The following is a 15,355-nucleotide window of genomic DNA, read 5'->3' as shown; positions in this document are numbered from 1 at the left end:
CACGCACACACGCACACACTCACTCACTCACTCACTCACTCACTCACTCACTCACTCACTCACTCACTCACTCACTCACTCACTCACTCACTCACTCACTCACTCACTCACTCACTCACACCGCTCCATTCCAACTGAATCTTAATCAAATAGCAGCCTAACTGAATTTAAGTTCCTATCAAAGGGCCCTGTTTCAATTGGCGGCTCTCCTCCGCACCGGGGATAATTATCTCCATTATTCTATTGACGCAGGGGCCACTGGAAAGCCCTTTAATATTTGACAGCCTCTTTGTTTCCTAGCCGGCTCTAACACAGACACACACGCTTCTTTTCTCCTTAGAAGCACAAAAGTCTGGGCCTGTTCCCCCCTCCCCCAACACACACTCCCACACCCCCACACTCCCACACCCCCGTTTCATTGCTGTTGCTCGGGGCTCATCTATTTTGCTAACTAATTCACAGCGATCAACATCCCTGCCAATTAATTAGGCAATCAGTCTGGAGCTTAAGTCACTGACACAGAATGAGGTGTCCCTCTCTGCCTCACATTGCCTTTACATGTCCAATATGAGCCCTTCATGGAGCTGCTGGTAATGGGCTTCTAGAGGCCCCTATACACTGCTACACACTCACCAACTACAGTACTAATGCTGCACACAATTGGTCCTGTTGATGGCAATCTAACACATTTTAAATAAGTGTTGGTCAGTTCACCAGCGCACATTATAGCACTGTAGCAGTTTTATTAATCCCCCTGAACCCCTCACTACTTCCAATAAACACACACACAGATCTCTTTCTCTCGCTCTATAAATTAACTCACGTCATCAGAGAGGATTAATAATGCTTAGTAAAAATTCATCAAGATTCCAATATGAACAGAACAGTTATTTCAGTTTAGCGACTGACTGCTCGTTAGATTGTTGATTCTTAGCCACACATTTCCCCCTGCTGGACAGATCCGATAATAAATGGATCCAAAGCCAAACCCGTTCAGATTAGGGTGTTGGCTACATGTGCCGGCGTCTGCATGAGGTGGGCCTAAATTGAAACAATAGGCTCACGGTAGATCTCATAAAACTGCCTAAACAGTATTTATTGAGCTAATTGTATCACTTTATTGTAGCCTTGGCTCAGTCCATACCTGTATCACAATTAGGCCTAAAATCTGTTTTTATTGACCGTGGTTGAATAATTGGTTTCACTTCAATTCGAAATGTCCACTGAACAGTAGTAGAATATCAACTATTGCAGATTGTTCTTTTCCAGAAATATAATTGATTTGATATAGTCCAACACAAGACAAGCTATACAAAATACATTTGTAATCTTAATTAATGTTTTATCTGGTGTATATGCCAGATGTTAATAAAGAACAACATTCCCATAAAATTAAATCAAATCTGTAACCTAACAAGCTATTGAATACAATAGCTAATATAATGTTAATAGCTAATGCATTGTTAAATATATTAGTTGTTTATTGTTAGTTGTATTGAATGCAATAGCTAATACATTCTTAATTGTATTAATTGTTAATTGTATTAAATACAATAGCTAATACATTGTTAATTGTATTAATTGTTAATACATTGTCAATAGCTAATACATTGTACTAATACATTGTAAGCTATTGAATACAATTGCTAAAACATTGTTCATTTATGTTTTATCTGGTTTATGTGCCAGATATTAATTTTAAAAACAAAATTTTCAAAAGGTTACATTTATTTCCATAAAATGCCAATATCAAATATACTAGGTACAAATAAAATATGCAGCTAAAAACCCTATTGAAGCATACTTCTGTTTTCCCAATCAGTGCTGCACAATTAGCATATTATGTAGAGTTGTTGCAATTACTTTACTTTCGTTCCAATAAAATACTTTTTTTATTGTTTATGGTAGAGTTAAAATATATTTTGAAGATTACTCTTCAAAGCATTTAAAAGTGCAAGCTCCACCAAATATCGTGCACCATCATCAAAAGCCTTATTTCTCACCTTTTTGTCATCAAATAGTTCCCATAAACCTACTTTGTTGTGTCTTTCTTCAGATTCTTCTAAGAAAGAAGTAGGCTAGTTAGTAGTCTATGAATCCCTGTATTTAAAAACAAATGTATTTAACATGTATTTAACTGTAGCCTAGCTAGTCCCTCTTCAGAGAATATCTATCATATAGCAAATCATCTCTAGCCTAAACCTATAAAGATAATATCCAAGAGATGCTTAACACAACGAGAGTGCATAGGCCTTCTAAAAATAAACAGGCCGATTCCATTTCGTCGCTAGCATGTCATTGCAATGTACAATGTAAAAGGAACAAACAGAAAGCTGTAATAAATGTGTGTGATTATAAGGTTGATAAGACTGCCTCATTGTCTTGCGAGAAGGCTCATACAATTATTTGTTATCCGTGATGGGATAAAATAAGTTATAAATACTGTGGTTATAAATAATGATCATATTTTAGGCCTATACAATCTGAGCGCTGACATTTCATTTTCGTAAAGAGAAGTTGAGTCAGCTTTCTAGATTTCTTACCTAGGTGATAAAGAGATGACTTCCTCTTCTTATGACCCATCTAATAAAAAGGGCATTGGAGTGATTAATTCGTGTGTTGTTCATTCCTCATTCCCATTCATCAAAGCGCAATGTTCAGCTACTAATCTGCTTAACTCATTTTATCGTGGTTCCTTATCAAAGAGATCTCTGATACATAACATTCAATGCAGTGGTATTCAAGTTTTAACACCTTGCCCACTCCAAAGAGCCATTGGTTTCGATTGCCTACACAACGACCTTGGCCTTTGAACTCTCTGTTCTCCCGTGGATCACACATTCACTTCAAAAGCCCGAGGCACGACAGAACTCTTCAAGAAAGACACAGGGTTGTTATAAGTGTTCTCACTCCAGCAGACAGCATCTCACCTGAGGTATTCACAACGGGACGAGCTGGGAGAAGGATTTCTACCCCATCTATCTGTCTCTTACAACAAGAGCTTCACTGGCTTGAATTTTACAGGAAAATAATACATTCAAATAACTTGGAATTATGGAAGGACTCACTCTGGCTTTCTTTTTGGCGCTTCTGGTGGGCTCGATCTGTGTGGTTGGAGCAGAGAATTTCCCAGGGAACCGTGAGGCTTTCTTCCACGGGATTCGTAGGTTTCCCCCACCAAGCGGAGGTCACAGGCACCCTGTTCGTCACTCCAACAGGTTCCCACTCTACATGATGCAGCTCTACCGGACTCTACTCGAGGGAGACACCGCCAGGATGCCAACTGTTAGCGCCGCCCAGACCAACAACGATGACAACCCCCGCCTTCACGACTCTGACTACGTACTCAGTCTGGTTGCCAAAAGTGAGTATTTTTATTTTACAAAACACTTAGTTCACTTAGTTTATATCGTGGATTTTTTTCTGTTTACAATTAATTATATTATGTTTTGGAGATGTTTGAAAGCACTTTTACGCAACATAATTGGACACACTAATTCAATGTGAAGTCATATTTGAACTATTATGTTTGCATAATTAAATTCACCCTCAGTAAACATAGTAAATAAACAGTGATTTTAATTTAGGCTACATGCCTAGTGCGCGTTTTGATTACTTTGCGCTTCTCAATTATTTTAGCACTTGGAAACCTTATACAATGTTTATTGTGAAGAGCCTTCCCTATGCATAATTTCAGCGGGTATTATTTAAAAGTGTGTATACTAGCCCCAGGCTGTCTGTTATAACAGTGTCAGGCGCGGAGCAATACACAGTGCGACAGTAACAACATTCTACTTGATCAACTGCTCATCGCATGTCAAAAGAGGACGTGTGAAAGCTGTCTTGTGGCACGCATTTTACTTGCTCGCTGTGGGCAACAATAAAAGGCATGTGACACTCTCTGTGATTGTAATGAATGGGACATAGTCTGATAGTCACAGAGGTGAAAGAGAGATGATTGCACACTTTCATAATCCTAGTCTGCCCTCTGCATCATGCATTTCTAACTGATTTTCTTATCTCTCCAGGTTGTCACCAGATCGGTGGGAGGTGGTCTGTCACCTTTGACATGTCCTCCATCTCTGCAAGTGACAAGGTCCAGCGCTCCGAGCTGCGGATCCGCCTGCCTGCATTCTCTGCCTCTGAGCGTGTCACTGTGGACATGTACCACTCCCAGACATGCTCCTACTCCAGCCCGCCATGCCCAAAGGAGGACCTCTTCCTGGGCCACCTGAAGGCAGAGCCAAGCTCTCTGACCTCCACATCCAACTGGAGGGTGTTCAACATCACCGCCCTGCTCCACTACTACTGGCTGCACCAGAGAGGCTCCGCACCTGGCCAGGAAGTGAGCAGGCCATTAGAGAGAGAGGAGGAGGAGGGCCAGGAGAAGGTCCTGCACCCCACAGCTGACCGGGTCATGGTGGTGGTCTTCTCCAAGCACCAGGCAGAGAAGCGGGCTCCCACCCTCATCCACACCGCTGAGCACTCCAAGTACGTCACTCTGGACTGGGAGCGAGCTAGAGCTGGGGCCAACCCTCCTGTCAGCATAGAGGTAGAGGGCGGAAAAGGAACAGGTCGCAGGAAAAGGCACGGGCACCACCAGAGAGCAGGAGTGGCTGGGGTGGCCCCTGGTGTGGCCCCCACGGAGGAGAGGAAGGACCCGTTGTGCAGGAAGGTGGACATGTGGGTGGACTTTGACCAGATTGGCTGGAACGAGTGGATTGTTTACCCCAAGCGCTACAACGCCTACCGCTGTGAGGGCAGCTGCCCTACCCCAGTAGACGAGACCTTCACCCCCACCAACCATGCTTACATGCAGGTAAAACTGCCAACATTACATGATCACTGCTGAAAATAATGCTTGAAATAGAGCCTTTGATGTGTTTCAAATTACAATATTGCCTTTTCCCCTTAGTTTATGATTTCACTTGCATTACATCTCTCTCTTCTCTCTCCAGAGTCTGCTGAAACTTCACCACCCAGACAGGGTCCCATGCCCGTTCTGTGTGCCCACCCGCCTGGCCCCTCTGTCCATGCTGTACTACGAGAACAGCGAGGTGGAGACACGGCACTTTGAGGGCATGGTGGTGGAGGAGTGTGGTTGCCATTGATCAGCCTGTGTGCCAACATGGACACCCCATAGGCACTTTCCATCCCAGGTAAACACCACTCTGTCCCAGCTTCTGCTCTCAATGTGCAGGCCTCAGGAAGAAAGGTGAGGTGCAAAGGTGTGGGCTTACTCTGTGAGTGTAGTCTCAAAGCTCAAGGCTTTTCTACAAGGGCAGCTGCTGCTTTCAGCCATGCTACACTATGGATATACTGGACACTGAAGCAGACTGAACACAAGCACTGAAAAAGATCAAGAGAATCACTTATAATACCCGCATACATGTATAATTTATAATGACTAATGATTAAGGCAAACGCCGATACAAGGACAATGCAGACCCCTAAAGTGCTTTAATTCCTCTGTATGACCCAGTGTTGATACAGTATTATTTTCAAATGTAAATATTTCCTATGAGAAATGTATTTTTTTAAAGGACCGAAGTATGTTTAAAATCACTTGAATATTTTGGTTAATAAATCCTCAATTAATTGCAGTCTGCTTCTATGGTATATTCTCTCAACAGTTAATAGTAGAGAGAACACACAAGGATGAAATGTAAATGTAAATAAATGGATGACAAAGATATTTTTTTATTTTATTAGTCAGCTTCAGTTCCTCTGGAAAAATATGAAGCAGCCCTAGTTTTTCAATCAACACATTAGCCTACACCAGGGATGGGCAACTGGCCCTTTTGTAGGCATACGAATACATTTTTAGGAACTAAGTTAGGTTCTCAACTTACTGTTGAGAGTTAGTTTTTGACCTTCTGTATTCTACCATTCTATCTAAACTTGTAGTAATCATGGTCGAATTACCGACCAGGGGGCCCCCATTGATCATCAGATATCATATTAAAAACTGTAAATGTTTGTCTCCACCCTATGGCAAAATGTGTACAATTGCAGGAAATTAGCTGTAAAACTGCACATTTTTCTCTCTGCCCCATGGCAAAATGTGAAGAATTGCAGCAAACTTGCTTTAAAACTGCAACAACAACAAAACATTTGGGGGGGGGGGGGGGGGAGGACAACAAATTCTGCTAGGGCCGGCTCTAACTGAATGTGTGGGTTTGGATGTGGGTATGCAGACCCGTGAGCCACCGCGTCCCCTCATGATGAGTCCCAATTTTTGTAGCCCCCTCCCCCATCAATTTGACCACCCCTGGCCTACACCAATACTTAACCGCAACAAATTCTGAGAATGCCATTGGGGTTTACAAAATTCTATTGGAGAACACTAAAACATAATTCAAAGGCTTCATCCTTCAGACAGGACAATGAGTAAATAACATCAAATCAATGGACGAAGGAGTGAGGAAATATTGCATGTTCGTGTTTTCTTTTCCTGAGCGATTCGATTTATGACTGCAGATAAATAATGCAGCACTAGGAGGCAGTCTCTTCATCCATTTTATAACGCTGTGTTCATCAAACAAAGGAGACAGCTTAAACCTAGTAAAACACAAGTCATTCTTTCCTTGTTATCCTCAAGGCTGCAATACTCCAGCAGATCCATCAAATGGCTAAATGTCCGTTTGAAATTGAGCATCTTTCCCTGCAAAAACAAGATGAAAACAGTGCAGTAAAATAGAAAACAGTCATAAAAATTATAGACACTAATATATAACACGTGCGTGCATGCGCACACACTCACACACCAGACCTTTACCTGCACTCTTGTCTGCTGGTGGAATGAGGTTGTTGGGGGTCTGTTTAGGGTGGGCTGTGGTTGTGTTGTCTGAGAGGGGGCTGGTTACCCCAAGGATATCAGGGAGACAGGGAGTGGTGCGCGCCAGAGGGGAAGCTCGACACTCCAGGAGGAACTTCCTGTCGTAGATGATTTGGGTGCCTGGGTGGGTTTGGTGGAGGTCGATTGGCAGTAAGAGAGATTACAAACAGGGTAGATGAAGGCAAATAAGCACCAGATATTAATAATAATAATGATAAAGAATAAACATGTTAAATTAGGCCTTTATTATTGTAGCGATCATCCCTATATGAGCTATGTTACAATTTCCAACAAGTGAGTTAATTATTGGCATGATGTGTAGGGTGTTTGCCTTTCACGACAGCAACCCGGGTTCGCTACACTGGTGTCAGAAGTGGGATGGCGGCCGTGTGGCCATTAGACCGCTGAATAGTCGAAGCATGGGACATGCCTTTCCATTATATGAGCCACACTGGTTGAATCAACATTGTTTCCACTTCATTTCAAACAAATTACGTTGGGAATAAAAAAATTCCCAACAAGTGAGTAAACCCTATTGACGCGATGCATAGGGTATTTATCTTTCACGCCATTGGTCAGGGTTCACTTCCCTGTCCCGCCATTCGCTACATTGTTTACGACGATGATGACTATTATTAAAATAATATATTATTGTATTTACTATAAGGCTATTATTATGATTGAGTTTCACATACCTCCAGGGGTCATACTGAAGAGTGTCCCTCCTGGTGTTGTAGAATAATCTTGAGGCATGAGGGCCACATCGTTGATGACAGGGCGGGTGGTCGGGATAGCCTGACTAGTCGTTTAACTCCCAGTACCCCCGAAGACATCCTTTAAACTACGAATACAAACTAGCAAACAGCTGTAAACCATGCCCTTCGAACAAGACCAAACCAATAGCAGATGACAGACAGAGCGCAAATTTCACATCTAAAGGTCAGTTTTTCTCCTCATTCCATCTTTTCGGATCACCTTGCCCTCCACGTGCCTCCAATACTACTACAAAATAATTTAGCTCAAGTGCTCCTCAAAACAACGTTGAAAGTAGCGCCAGTTTTGATTGTCAGAAAAAAACTGGAAGTCATCCTGCATAAACCAAATAAGGGAGAGTTTACAGGGAGTCGTAGTTTTAGCCTAAATAACTTTATGTAAACTGAATGATAGAATTATGATTGTTAAAAAATATATAAGGTTTTAAATATTCCTGTGAGAGTACATGGATAGCATTAATATGTAGGCCTAAGACTTTGAAACAAAGGATAAGAACCACTCTGTCCGATAACTGTTTTGCACCAATGTACTTACCTTTATACACATACATATAGATTTACAATTTACATTTACAAACGTACATCAATTTACATTTGATTCTCAAACACATTAAAATGTGTAAGAGAACACATCAGGTATGTTCACATCTTTCTTTATTAATTTCTGTAAATGGTTGGAGCTGGTGTACAGAGTAGATGATCTATACATATCTTCATGTCAGAATGAATCTGATTGAAACAAAGGCTTGAATACATATTCACGTTTGTTTTTCCTCTCTCCATGACAATAAAAAAGAAAAGAAAACTATTTGAAATACCTACAAAGCCTCTACATTCCCCACCATGTGGCCGTTTGCCTATACTATAGTTAATATGCTTAAAGAACATCCATAACAACTCTATAAGGGTGCATAGCATTCTAATTAAATATATTTTGTCATATATTTATACATATATTTTCATAAAAACATGTTCTGTGCATGTGTGCAGTTGCATTCCTTAGTATAGAGTAATATCATATTGCGTTAATATTGTCACGTTTCCATTCTAAAGGAGTATAGGTGATCTCTATTCTTTGCAACAGTAATTTTAAAATACTCTTTGAAATACATGATCATTTCCATGTCCTCATGTTGTGTCCCTAGTTTTAAAACCATGTCCCTCTCCTCATCAACCTTCTGAACACCACACGCACACACACACTGGCGGAGTCTACAGTTCTCACAGTGCAAAGGCTTGTGGACTGGCTCAATTTTCAGTTTGATATTGTCAACCTCTAAACCCACATACACAGATCCCCTTAATTTGAGATTAATCAAACATGCTGTACATTCATTTTAAATACCTTTCAGGACTATGGTCTCTATATCTCATCCATATCAGGTATCAGTGTCTTGTTGTTGTGGAAAACCTGATTGATAGATTGATTGACTTATCAATTGCTGATTGAGAGTTTCACTTCTCTTCATCATTAGCCTATTCAGACCCAAAGCAGCAACATAAGTCAATCAGCTACACTGCTGTTTAAAGATAAATTAGGTGACCTGGAGAGGTGAGGCTTAAAGACCACAGACCTTTCACCTAGGGAATCCACCAACATACTAACTAAAGGCTACCCTTTTATAATTACACCTCACCTGATACAATGACGCCCGGTCACACTCACACAGCACACGACACACACAGCACACACAACACAACACACCCACACACACACACACACACACACACACACACACACACACACCACACACACACACACACACACAACACACACACACACACACACACACACAACCACCACAACACACACACACACACACACACACACACACCCCTACCCGACAACCCAAACGATTCACAGCACTCATGTTGACACCCATGGTTCTCTTTCTATAGAGGGCTCTGAACTCAAAAACAGGGCAAAACTTGGATCCTGCTAGAACTGAAACCTGAGTTGAATAAGAGTGAACGATAAGTTATATGTGATAAATGTGGCATAACAGATGAGGTTTTAATGTGCACTGATTGGCAGGTAATGTGTCTGTGATGTGTTACTAATCTATTCACTCAATCATTCATAGTCACATTCACTCCAACCACAGTACATACATACATAGTAAATAAGTGCTACCATCAGAGATCCATTCCTAAGATTCAATGTATGAAGTTAGCATATCCTGGGTAATATCTGCTACGTTAAGTGCTGGACCAAATCCTTTCCCGAAACCTTTACTATATTGCCCCCCAGCAGCTGCTGCTCCGATCCAGTTATCTAGTCTGTGATACCTCTTTATAACACCAGGTGGCAGTGCCACCATGCTAATACAACAACATGAAGGTCAGAGGAACAGAGGAGATTCCATTACGAAATGTCAATTGTGAATGCATTGAAAGGATCACATTTGTGAGGGGAAAACTGCATACCGTCTTGGATTCTACCTTTTGTATACATGCATGCTTCTGATTTGTCTGCACCAATTTCAGAGAGAGAAATGCTTTAAATGCTACCATAATGTGCAGATACAGAACACCCACCCTCCCACTGTACACACAGACACACACACACACACACACACATACACATATATATATCTCTATATACATATATATCCCTCCTTGTCTGATATTATTGCTGTGGCAGACACCAAAGTACATAATCTGAGTCCGACCAGGCTTCTCATAACAACTAGAGCACAATAAATGAATTACTGTATGTGCGTGTGCATGTGTGTATTAAATATATGTGCGAGTGTGTATGATGTATGTGTTTGTGTATGCATTTATGAGGTGTGTGTGTGTGTCTATAACTTCACAGAACAGGGTGTTAAATTGGGCGATCACAGTGCTATCTGTCAGTCTGTCCTTACTTGCTTAGCTATGCTAGTCTCTAGCATCTCATCTAAACCTTCACATTTACCTCCATCTCTTTCCCATAAATATGACTATCCACACTGATCATTAATCCCCTGTCTGCTTCACCCCCTCAAATCAAAAGCACAATTGAATGTGAACCACAAAAGGACGATGTCGTGAGGTGCTACAGCCACAGCAAACCGAGAGAATGAGAGAGAGAGCAGTGGATGAAGCTGATTGGGTAGAGATTGAAGTTGGAGCTACAGGAGTTGATGGAGAGGAGTGTGGTGTCAACATGGCAGAGGGGAGGGGGGTAGGAGGGGAAGGGGACCCCATGCTACCGTAAATCTGGGATGTGTTGGGCATTAATGTTAGAATACACTGGCTGCCACGCAATGCTATCAAAGCGACAAACTTTTTTTTGTTCCCATCTGGAAAAACATTCCCATTGTCTGAATAAAGCACACCCTCCTAAAACAGGGGGAGAAAGCTAGTCCCTATCAAAGCCAGACAAAGTGGAACTGGGGTGAACAGAGCTAAAGAAACACGAGAAGCACGTTCACAAAGGAAAGACGTCACACACAGACAGACGCTCCCGAGTAGAGGAGCACGGTGGGTTTCTCATTCCCACATTGAGCACACCGTGACATCACAGGGGCACTGACCAACCAGGACACGGCTCAGTGCCAAGCCAGAAGCGAGAGAACACATGCGGTAGAAATACACACACATACACACACAGACACACATCCACAGAGCATAGTGCATATATCACATAGAATAACAAGGAAATAGGGTCCAAGTGAATGAAGCATTGGTAAGCTCAGCATTGGATTGACTGTATCATAGCAATCTGAAGACGGAAAAAATATTAGCTTTTTTGGCAGTAGTGTTACCAGACTCAACTTGCTAACACCAACCAATCCTTTTGGGGGGGTGGGGGGTCCTTAAACTTGTCCCTGACCCAGTCAGTCCTGGGTCGGCCCCATAACATGTACCAATTCAGTTTGTAGATAATGACAGTTCAAAGGTCAATGGTCATGCACCAGCAGTCAATCATGCAATTACAGTTGACAGGAAGCACTTTTTTGTTGCTTTTTTTCTGGTTGGATTTTATGAAGTTTTTATAGAAAAAATCATGCCCTACTCTAGTTAAGTATCTTTTTTTTATGTTACAAAACTACAAGTAGATCTCCTTCTCGTTTCCTCTTGTTGTGGCGATCCAGGGTCATTCTGCAGATGATTTTGTGTTTTTTATTTGTTGTTTGCTGATCTTAGTCCTTCTTTCAGTCTTCTCTAGTCTCCTCTCCTCTCAATCTTCTCCCTGTTTTCCTCTGTCACCTGGCTTTTTGTTTGTGGAGGATGGTTTGGCAGTGGATGTCCGGTTCTACGGTACAGAGAAAAAATAGATTTTAGGAAAAAGGGAATTATTTTGAACTATTACAATCTCATCACATTAAAAGAAAGGGACAGAGGTAGCCAGTCAAGATGAGGAAGAAACAATATATGAAACCATTTTTTTCCAGTTGATTAAATAAAAAATGAACAACACTTAAAGATAACCAGAGATGTATTCCCATTCAAAAGGGATGAAATGTAATGTACGCCATCCATGCTCTGATGAGAGCTGGCAAACAAAGATTCTTTCATCTTTCACTTCATAACATTATTGCAAGGGGAGTAGTGTGCAGGGGTTTGTCATTTACAATAGCCAGTTTAACTTCAACCTTCTCTGGTTCTAAGGGGTCTGATAGATACTTCCAAAAGCATCTATCCAAGCACTGCAATATATACACAAGTGCTTATGTGTCCCATACCTTGAGGACTGGGTATGTGTGTTTCAGTGTTTTACTCTCCGCAGACTGTTGCGCTTCACTGACTGAGCACCCTTCCTCACATCCACCCCCACCTACAGTACAGCAAGGAGGGAGGGAGCAGGGAAGGAGAAAATACACAGAGTAGTTAACACTGATCTACGCAACGTGCATTTGTGAGCGCGCGCGCGTGTGTGTGCATATGTGCTTGCATGTATCTATTTGTGAGTGTGTGAGTCTATTTTGGGGGAGAAACAGTCATGCAGAAGAGGACAAACTAACCTTCCTAGTGACAACGTTTCCATGTTCGTCCACCAACTGCTCCTCAGCCAGGAACTCAACAGCATAGTCCTCTTTATCGGCATCAATCTGTGTCAAAACATCAGGATATAACACATAAAATAACCACATGACATTAGTACACAGGTTTACAAACCACACAACACAACTTATCCCCATTAAGCCAATTTCAGATAATGACGTGACATAACGTCAACATTTGGGTTTTGATGGTTGGAATTTTTATGATTGAAACCAAATTAAAAGATTGTCCTATCTATCGCAGGCATGGACAGGAAGTCCCTCCTCCAGGCACAGGAAGCGGCAGGTGGTCGGTCGGCATGACAACCGGGAGCCCTGCCTCTTGGTGTGAGAAGCCCAACACCTTGTCGAAGGGCTGTGTCCCAAACAGGTGCCTGCACAGCACCTCCGAGTGCCCCCATGTCACACACCGGTGTCAGCAGAGCCTCTTGGGGTACACGAGACCTTGGTGACATCATCAGCGTCTCCACACTCTGCCGGGGCAGCCTGGGCGCCTGCGACCCTGCCCAGCCGCGCAGGGAGTCCTTGTTGGGGAGGTACGGCTGGAACGCACCGCCCCCAACCACCCTTAGAGAGAGGGGAGAGGGAGACAGGGCCAAAGAGACAAAGAAGAAAGAGGAGCAGACAGACAGAGCGACAGAGACAGAGGTACGAGTAGGAAAGAGAACAAGACAGACAGATAAAAGACACAAAAAGAGAATGCCACAATGGATTGAGTTTTGAGTATGGATTCTGTACACACATACAGAGAATAAGGTCTGTCTGGCTAGACCAGTCTGAACCCCTGACCGAGTCTTACCTGTTGTCTCCATTGTGCTCCATTGCTCGGCTCAGTCCTGACATCTCACACAGCTGGGCGTAAACCTGCTGCCCTGCAACAACAGAAAGCCCTTCCTCTGAACTCTGTCTTAGTCCTCCTCCTCCCCTCGCTCCTCCTCCAGTCATACTGCTGCCCGCCACTGATGCTGCTACCTCCACCTTCCTGCCCTCCGACCTCTGACCTCCCAGCTGGCCATTCAGGTTGACCTTTGGCACGGCGCCGCTGGCCCTCACCCTGTCCCTGTCCGCCAGCTCCTGCCGCGCCTCCTCCTCCTCCTCTACTTCCCCTTCCTCCTCCTCCTCTTCCTCCTCCTCCAGCTCCATGATGGAGCCACTGGCCCCACTGCTGGGGCGCCCCAGGCTGCAGGGCAGGGACAGGGTGGCCCCCTCTGAGTCGTCAGCCCGGCTGCTGCCATCCAGGGACGAGTCCTCCACTGTGACAAGGGAGGGGCTGACCCCCGAGGGCCACACCTGCACGTCTGACATCTCCATCAGGGTGTCTTCTTCAGTGGTGGCGATGGGTGCACACTCCAGGCTGGAGACCTCCTGCCAGTAGGGCTCAGCTCCCAGTGGAGAGGGCAGACTGTACTGCATGGAGGCTGGGGAGAGCAGCTCTTCCTGCACAAGTCCGTAACCTGGGAAGGAAGCGAGATAAAAGAGAGAGGGAGACTAACACCACGCAGGTGCAGGGGTGGGGGAGTTAGGGGAGGGTTAGACACGGATGTGGGTGTAGTGGGACTGTTTCTCTGCAGGAAACAGAGTGGCTCTATCCAGTGTCAAAATATGCTGGGAAAGAGAAAGTGACAATATTTGTTTTCACTACTTCCAGTTCCAAGGAGGCACACACACTCACTGGCACCTTCTTAGAATCGGTAGTAGTGAAAACATCTAGTCACTTTCCCAGGGTTTAGTTTCTCATTGTCTGACTTTCCATGAAAAACACTGATGATGACCACTGATCTATTGGTGATCCATCAGTGGTTCTGTTGGAGAGAATGTGTGGAGAGGAAGCAGTTTTACATTCCCCTAAGACCAGCATCTGTTACGTTAGGGAATAGGGGGTTGGAAATGGAGTCTTGTCCATTGTCTGTGGGAAAGGGGTAGTGTTAAAAGGTTGAAAATGTCATCCAAGATAGGAAGAGAGTGGGGTGTTTGGGGTCAGTTGGGTTGGCACGATAATCAATACTACCAATTTACCATGATAAACGTGTTCAACGATACCTATGATATTGAATTTCATTATGTCCATGTTATCGCCATATCATTTTCAATTGCTCTAAATTGGCAACAACATTTAGATTAAAAACCCGTCCACTTTCCTCAAAAAGGGTTTATTGTCTGATAAAGTGTCCTTTCAATGTCTATTATCGTGATAAAAACGGATTCTCGTGATACTATTATCATTGAGATATCAGGATACAAATTCCATTATCGTTCCAAACCAGATCACAAGTGAGAGGGTCAGGAGGCTGCCAATTCTGCTGAGAAAATTGGAAGTTGCTTGCACTTGCACTCACCTCCACACAAACATATGCACAAGCGCGCAATCACACATGAGGGACACACACACACACACCACACACACAGCACACAGCACACACAACACATTCATACTCAAATCAGGACACACAAATTCAACACACAGCACAGAACTCAAGCACACACACAACACACACACACACACACATTACATACTCAAAACAGGAAACACAAATTCAACACACGACACTCACAGAACTCACACACAACACACACACACACACACACACACACAACACACACACACACACAACACACACACACACACACACCACAACAAACACACACAACACACACACACACACACACACACACACAAACACACACCACACACACACACACCACACACACACCACACACACAATACATACACAAACAAAATATTACTTCCAAAA

The 15,355-nt window shown here is 43.3% G+C and overlaps 2 protein-coding genes across 2 annotated transcripts in view; one reads left to right on the top strand and one right to left on the bottom strand.

Annotated features, from left to right (window-relative positions):
• Positions 1–3,054: 3,054 nt before the first annotated feature.
• LOC111964512 (nodal homolog 2-A-like) lies at positions 3,055–5,153 on the top strand. Its single transcript, XM_023988399.1, has 3 exons — positions 3,055–3,364; positions 4,029–4,819; positions 4,959–5,153. The coding sequence occupies exons 1-3, from the start codon at positions 3,055–3,057 to the stop codon at positions 5,109–5,111; spliced, it is 1,254 nt and encodes a 417-aa protein (XP_023844167.1). The 3' UTR covers positions 5,112–5,153.
• Positions 5,154–9,393: 4,240 nt separating this feature from the next.
• Positions 9,394–15,355, bottom strand: part of LOC111963983 (ankyrin-1-like) — an 88,532-nt gene continuing 82,570 nt past the window's right edge. The window contains 5 exon segments of the mRNA XM_070443582.1: positions 9,394–11,854; positions 12,285–12,376; positions 12,564–12,650; positions 13,013–13,169; positions 13,402–14,056. Of these exon segments, the coding sequence (XP_070299683.1) occupies positions 12,308–12,376; positions 12,564–12,650; positions 13,013–13,169; positions 13,402–14,056 (968 nt within the window). The 3' untranslated portion in view covers positions 9,394–11,854; positions 12,285–12,307.

This window comes from Salvelinus sp. IW2-2015, linkage group LG5, assembly GCF_002910315.2.
Source record: "Salvelinus sp. IW2-2015 linkage group LG5, ASM291031v2, whole genome shotgun sequence".
Taxonomy (NCBI): Eukaryota; Metazoa; Chordata; class Actinopteri; order Salmoniformes; family Salmonidae; genus Salvelinus; species Salvelinus sp. IW2-2015.
This window is presented reverse-complemented; position numbering and strand designations above follow the sequence as displayed.

Excerpts from the sequence above, each read along its gene's own strand:
- LOC111964512 (XM_023988399.1), top strand. The coding sequence starts at position 3,055 with ATGGAAGGACTCACTCTGGCTTTCTTTTTGGCGCTTCTGGTGGGCTCG. Across the intron at positions 3,365-4,028 it reads ACTCAGTCTGGTTGCCAAAA|GTTGTCACCAGATCGGTGGG; the intron begins GTGAGTATTTTT and ends TTATCTCTCCAG. Across the intron at positions 4,820-4,958 it reads CCAACCATGCTTACATGCAG|AGTCTGCTGAAACTTCACCA; the intron begins GTAAAACTGCCA and ends TTCTCTCTCCAG.